The 7,059-nt window shown below is 38.9% G+C and overlaps 1 protein-coding gene across 1 annotated transcript; it reads right to left on the bottom strand.

Moving 5' to 3' along the window:
- Positions 1 to 240: 240 nt before the first annotated feature.
- LOC106091447 (uncharacterized) lies at positions 241 to 6,756 on the bottom strand. The gene is made up of 2 exons (XM_013257969.2): positions 5,664 to 6,756; positions 241 to 1,002 (listed from the first exon to the last, which is right to left on the bottom strand). Exons 1-2 carry the CDS (start codon positions 6,499 to 6,501, stop codon positions 527 to 529), a joined length of 1,314 nt encoding a protein of 437 aa, XP_013113423.2. The 5' UTR covers positions 6,502 to 6,756; the 3' UTR covers positions 241 to 526.
- Positions 6,757 to 7,059: the final 303 nt, after the last annotated feature.

Genomic DNA, 7,059 nt, shown 5'->3' with positions numbered 1-7,059 from the left:
TTTCTCTAAGGAAAAATTTATGAACATTTTCAATATTTATTGTATAAAAAAAGGTAACTTTATTAAAAACAAACATCCTTTTTGTTTATGTTATTGTTTATTTATTTATTAAAAATTGTCAAGGAATTATTGGGTGCTAGTGTTAAGGCACATTTGCTTAAAATAAATATATTTTTATCAAAAAAAAAAAAAAAACTAAAAATATATATATAAAATTTTATTTGTTCCATTTTGTTAAGAATATGTATTATACATATTTTAAAATAATAAAATAAAGTGCACAAAAATATTTTTTAATAAAAAAATGAATTTGTACTTAAGCATTATAACTTAAAATTATAATTAATTTAAAACTTTCAATCATTTTTGTTCTTTTTTTTTTTTGAAAAATATTTTGAACCTTGTCACTTAACTTAAACTTTATGAAAATCTTAAACAAGCAGTCATGTTTTTTTTAATTAAATTTAAATCTAAAACTAAGTAAAATGAATTTTCCTTTTTCACTCCTGCTACACTCGCTCCATTTCTAGTATCCTTGAATTTCACGACATACCCCATAACTATCACGTCTCTTGCCGGGGGCACAACGTTCAATGCCATCACTCAGCAAAGCCTTAGCCTCACCCTCAATTAGCCCATCGTTGTGTAACTCCAAATCCAAGTCGTCTTCCAAAGGACGTAAGTGCACAGAGGGTGAGAAAACATTCTCATAAATCAAATCACCACCATCAAGAGTTTGTTTTGACTCCAACTCCTCGTTGGAGGTGGAGGGTGTCTCATCAAAGCTGCGTGCTGTTGAGGCTATCTTAAACTGGGGCACATCCAGTGGTGGATATAGTTGAGCTGCACCCATTGACATTTCCGAACGATACATGGGAATTTGTGCTATTCTTCGACTAGAGGCCGGATGATATTGATGCGGTCCTAAACGATTCGAGTCCAAGAAATTATCACCGCGTATGTAGCGAGCAAAGCGGAAGAAGCCGGAGTTTTGTGAAGGTTCTGTGAATGAAATAAAGAAAATTTAAAAAGTTTAATAAAAAAAATCAGTAAGGAAAGGCAAAAGTCGGGAAGTGCCTACTTTATACCCTTCACCTACCCTATAAGTACAAAGTGGGAGCTATTTCTAATTCTGAACCGATTTCGAGCAAACTTCTCAGATAATGTGGTAGTCATCAAGAAAAGCGTTGTGCAAAATTTTGGCTCTAGAAGTGAAAATCGGGCGATATACATATATGGCAGCTAGGCCGAAACTTGGGAGCCCACCACCATGGATTCTGGCAAAAATGTATACAAACTATTCTACATGCTAAACAAATTTTATTCTACATGCTAAACTTCAGTTAAACCAGCAAAAATTAAAGCTTCTGGGAACCGAACATAAATGATCGAGAGACCGGGTTACATGGGAGCAATATCAGGTTATAGACTGATTTGGACCGTATTTGGCACAGTTGTTGAAAGTCATACCAAAACGACATACCAGGTTATAGACCGATTTGGACATTACTAAGCACAGTTGTTGAAAGTCATAACAGAACCCTACATGCAAAATTTCAGCCAAATTGGACAAAAATTGAGGGTTCCAGGGGCTCAAGAAGTCTAATCGGGAGATCGGTTTATATGGGACCTATATCATATTATAGACCGATTTGAATCGTACTTGGCACAGTTGTTGGAAGTGATAACAGAATACTATCTGCAAAATTTAAGCCAAACCGAACAAAAATTGTGTCTTCCGGGGCGCAAGAAATCAAATGGGGAGATCGGTTTATATGGGATTTGGACCGTTCTTGGCACAGTTGTCGGAAGTCAAAGAAGAACACCGCATGCAAAATTTTAGCAAAATCGGAGAAAAATTGCGGCTTCCAAAGGCTCAGGAAATCAAATCAAATCGGACAAAAATTGCGGCTTACAGAGGCTCAAAAAGTCTTATCGGGAGACCGGTTTATATGGGAGCTATATCCAAATCTAAACCGACATGGCCCATTTTTGCAAATGGCCCTACATCAATTAGACGTATATGTGCAAAATTTCAAGTGGCTAGCTTTACACGTTCGACCGCAATCGTGATTTCGACAGGCGGACGGACGGCCATGGCTAGATCGACTCTGAATGTCGAGACGATCAAGAATATATATACTTTATGGGGTCCTAGATCAATATTTCGAGCTGTTACAAACGGAATGACTAGGTTAGTATACCCCCATCTTATGGTGGTGGGTATAAAAAGTAACCGCGAACAAGTAAAAGTGTACTAAGTTCGGTTGGGACGGATCTCATACCCTCCACCGTTGATCGCATTAGTCAAGTTCTTTGCCAAGTTCACTTAATAGGCAAACAAAGGGGTAATGGATAAAATTTCCCATGCTATTGGAGGTATATGAGGTTTTATACTGATTTGATATTGGAGACCATAGTAGAAGTCATAGTGCAAAATTTCAACCAAATCGGATAAGAACTGCGCCCTATAGATCCTCAAGAAGTTATATCAGATTATGAATGGACTTGGACCATACTTAGCATAATTATTGCAAGTCAAAAAAAAAAAGATTTCATTCAAAGTTTCTGTAAAATTGGGCTCTCTGGTAGCCGAGTTGGTAGAGTGCTCAGATAGCCAGAGCGGGGTCGTGGGTTTGATTCCCGCCAGATACCTTGGTCTGTCGCTACTGTGGTATCACAAAGCGCTTAAAATTGTCTAAGTGAGTCTGTCAAAGGACTGCCACTCTTACCAAAACTAAGTTCAACTTCTGTAAAATTGGATAATAATTGTGCCCTCTAGAGGCTTAAAAAGTCAAGATCCGAGATCGGTTTATATGGCAGCTTTTTCAAGCTATGAACCGTTTTGGACCATACTTGGCATAGTTGTTTAAAGTAATAACAAAACACTTCATACAAAATTTCAGACAAGAAGTCCAGATCCAAAATCGGTTAATATATAGCAGCTATATCAAAACATGGTCCGATATTCCTCATTTACAATCCCAACCGACCTGCACTAATAGGAAGTGTTTGTGCAAACTTTCCAGCGCCTAGCTTAATTTCTTCGAAAGTTGGCGTGCTTTCGAATGTTAACACGATCAATAAGGCTCCATACCTAATATGGTTGAAAAGTCTTCTAACCAAAGATGAAAGCTTGTTTCTCTTTCAAGATGAGCTCATTGATCGGAGATTTCTTCCTTTTTCCAAAAAAGGAAATCCAGAGATCACAACACACCAACCACTATGGGACGCGTTATAGTGGTTGGTGTGTTATGATCTCTGGATTTCCTTTTTTGGAAAAAGGAAGAAATCTCCGATCAATGAGCTCATCTCGAAAGAGAAACAAGCTACAAATAGTGAAATAAAATGATCTTCGCTTTAGCAAGCAAAAAAACTTAAAAAACAAACAAAAAGATAAATATGTCGATGTGGTACGAACAGAATGACGAAATTGATATACCTCCTCCAGGATATAAAATAAAAATCTAAGTTAGGAATTGCATGCTACTTCTAAAATCCTAATTTATTTTACATACCAAGCCCCTAAGTCGGTTCTGACTGGTATTGCGTTCCCTCCTAAATGTCGGTGTCAGTTAGCAGCTAAAGCCAGGCAATGACACACATTGGGGGAAAATCAAAAAAAAAAGTTGTAAAAATTATGCCGTGTGAGAACGGGTAGAGATATGGTTAGAGCTGAGCTGTTAACGAGACCGTGTGCTAAATTTCAATGCCCTAGGCCTTCGGCAGGCCCCTAAAATTGGTCACCTTGGTATTTCGAAAATTTGTTGGGGCTGTCAAATTTTCGTTTGTGGTCCCATTTCCAATTTTTTTTTTGCTGGATAGTGCTCAAAAACCCTACAATATTTACACTGGTTTCTCTACCCGTTCTCACACGGTATATTGTTTACTACTTTTTTTAGATTTTCTCCCACTGTGCAACGTCTCTTTTATTCTCCGCTTTGTATAATAATGAAACAATGAGATATTGGCGAAAAAACGTGATTTTTATAACCACTATCAAAGGGGGTATACTAATCAAGTCATTCCGTTTTTAACACCTCGAAATATTGATCTGCGACCCCATAGATTAAATATATTCTGGATCGTTTCCGTCCATCCGTTCGATAGCGTCCATCACGATAGCGATCGAACGCGTAAAGCTGATACTAACTATTGATGAAGGTCATTGGGGATTGTAAATGGGCCATATCGGTTCAGATTTGGATATTTGACTTCTTGAGCCCCTGGAAGTTACAATGTTTGTCCGATTCGGCTCTAAATTTGCACATAGTGTTCTATTAGGGCTTCGAACAACTATGCCAAGTTCGGTTCAAATCGGTCTATAACCTGATATAACCCTGGGGATTGGTTTTGACTTCTTGAGCCTCTATAATGCTCAATTTTTATTCGATTTGGCTAAAATTCGGCCCGTATACTTCTGTTCTGACTTTTAACATCCGAATCGGTCTTTATACTGAAATAGCCCCCACATAAACCTACTATGGATTTGACTTCTTGAGCCCCTAGAGTGCGCAATTTTCATTCGATATTTTGCACTGATATTTTGCACCGAAGACTTCTGTCCTAATTTCCAAGATTAGTGCAGAGTATGATCCGAATCGGTCTAAATACTCATATAGACCTCATATAAAATAATCCCCAGTTTTGACTTCTTAAATATCTAGAGGCCTCAATTTTCATTCGATTTGGCTGAAATTAGGCCCCTAGGGTGCGCAATTTTCCTTCGATTTGGCTGAATTTTGACCCAAAAACTTCTGTTCTAACTTCCAGCATTTGTGCTGAGCATGTACCGAACCTGTCTATATACTGATATAGCCCCCATGTAAACCGATCCGCAGTTATGACTTACTAAGCCCCTAGAAACCTTAATATTCATACTATTAGGCTGATATTTGGCTAAAAGAATTCTGTTTTGACTACAGATATACGGGCCACGTATGATTTGAATCGGTCTATGTACTCATATAGACACCATATAAACCGATCCACAGTTTTGTCTTCTTGAGCCCATGCAAATGCAAATTGGCCCATTAAGGAACAGGGGCAAACTTTTCACATATCAATGAGTGCTGTCCGATTAAAGTTGAAGTTCAATGATAAGGGGCCTCCTTTTTATGGCTGAGTCCGAAAGGCGCGCCGCAGTACGACACCTCTTTGTGGAGAAGTTTTTACATCGCTGCCATACCAAATGGTACAGTACCACCCAAATGTCGCCAGCATTAGGAGGGGATAACCTGGAGTCGAACCCAGGCGTTCAGCATCACAGGCGGGCATGCTATACTTTGCGCTACGGTGGCCTCCTGAGCCCTTAGAGGCTTCAATTTTCATTCGGTTTGGCTGAATGGGTGAAATGTTCCGGTGATAACGAGTATGGTATTAAAATAATCACGATTTGATACTACAGCCAATAACAGTTTAAAAGTAATAACTGTATGGCAATAAATCTAATACCAAAAGGCACTTATCATTTTAGATTTTATCCATACCATGCGGTATTATTTTAATACCATACGGGAGTGCTTCACTTTCAAAAGCAAGTTTGGTATCAATTTTTCTGTCAGTGTAGGGGTTTCCTGGTCATATTTTTCTAAACTTTCGCATTGTCGTAATCGTTTCGTCAATACCTTTTATTTTCTCAATTCCAAATGATCCTCACTTACCTGAGTTATGGCGATTAGCCATCTCTGCCGGCGGCAAGGTCTGTATTATAGATGATTCTGCCTCCAAATATGGTTTCATCAAATGCTGATAGGCCAAAGGATATGAGGGTGGCAAAACATCCACCTGGCGATCGGGATTCAGGCGAGGCTGAACTTGTTCTTCATCCAGCGCAGATATATCCATATGATAAGGAGTACGTCCCTCAATATAGTCCCCAGCCCTGGAAGCCACACCCAAATGATCATTTGGCTTAGAAAGATAATCAGCATTCTTTAAGGATTGGCGATATTTCAAACCATCCTGTTTGTTACCAGTCGAAGACGAGGGATAATATTTCTTTTTATTCGATTTCAATGAGGAATGAGGGGTACGTCTTGCCCCTGATTTACCCAATATATCCAGAATATTAAAATTATCCGCTGGAGCTGCTGGGATCAAAAGAAACATGAAATTATCCAAATCAGCGCGTATGTTATATTGTCCCTCCTGGCGTTGATCATAGGTGATGACACGTCTTTTGGGCATATCCAACTCTGAGAGTAAGGGAGGCAGAGTGATGGGCAACGCTGAGACAATTTCTTGCAAGGGATCCTTCATGGCTTCGGTGGAAGAGCTTGCCTGCTCAGTGGAAGTTGATGCCGCTGTTGTTGATGATGATGAAGAGGACGAAGCGGTGGTAGAAGCTTCACTCTGCTCATTATCTTTAATGCTTAACTTTTCCCCCAATAATTCGGAGATGATTGTGTCTGCCAAAGTTGGGGGTGGTTTGGCCGAAGATGGTCCCACATAGGCTGCAACAGCACCTATAAGCGCCATAATTAACAACAAAAAACGCATTTTTGTCCAGGTTATTTAAGTTTTTTTTCGGAAAATTTCTCTTTCTTTAGACGGCTTTGGGCCCCACTAAGTTTGAAACTTTTCACACGTTTAATTCGTTTTTTATTAATCACTAAAAATAGTCCAATCAAACAAAAAAAAACTTTCTTTCCTTTCACTTCAATTGGTTACAAATCAACAAAAAATGGTTAACACAATGGAATTGAAAACAAGCCGTAACCGTCGTAACGTTCTTGATCGTTGCTCAATCCGCGCTCAACTGCTTGGCTTGCATTTTAGTTAGCCAGGTTAACACTTCGTTTTTCGTTCTACTCAAATAAACCGCTAAACATAGAGAGTAAGACGCAGCCGCAACTGCTTTAGCGGGTGCGTATGATGTGTGTGTGTTTATGTGTTCATTTCTGTTAAGATGGGAACGCCAGAACAACTTGACCACTTGACTCTTCTAAGATGAGCTGCAAGTGATTGGCCATGTAAAGCCATTGCTGCTAATATTTCTTGCCAACATAGTTAGGGAATGGCTATGGGTGTTGATGCTAAGCTACAGGCCTTATACTA

Source organism: Stomoxys calcitrans, chromosome 3 (genome assembly GCF_963082655.1).
Source record: "Stomoxys calcitrans chromosome 3, idStoCalc2.1, whole genome shotgun sequence".
NCBI classification, from domain to species: Eukaryota; Metazoa; Arthropoda; class Insecta; order Diptera; family Muscidae; genus Stomoxys; species Stomoxys calcitrans.
The sequence above is the reverse complement of the archived record's forward strand: the minus strand, read 5'-3'. Positions and strand labels throughout refer to the sequence as shown.

Coding starts and splice junctions, on each gene's coding strand:
- LOC106091447 (XM_013257969.2), bottom strand. CDS start 6,501: ATGCGTTTTTTGTTGTTAATTATGGCGCTTATAGGTGCTGTTGCAGCC. Junction 1,003..5,663: donor GGCTAATCGCCATAACTCAG/GTAAGTGAGGAT, acceptor TTTCATTCACAG/AACCTTCACAAAACTCCGGC.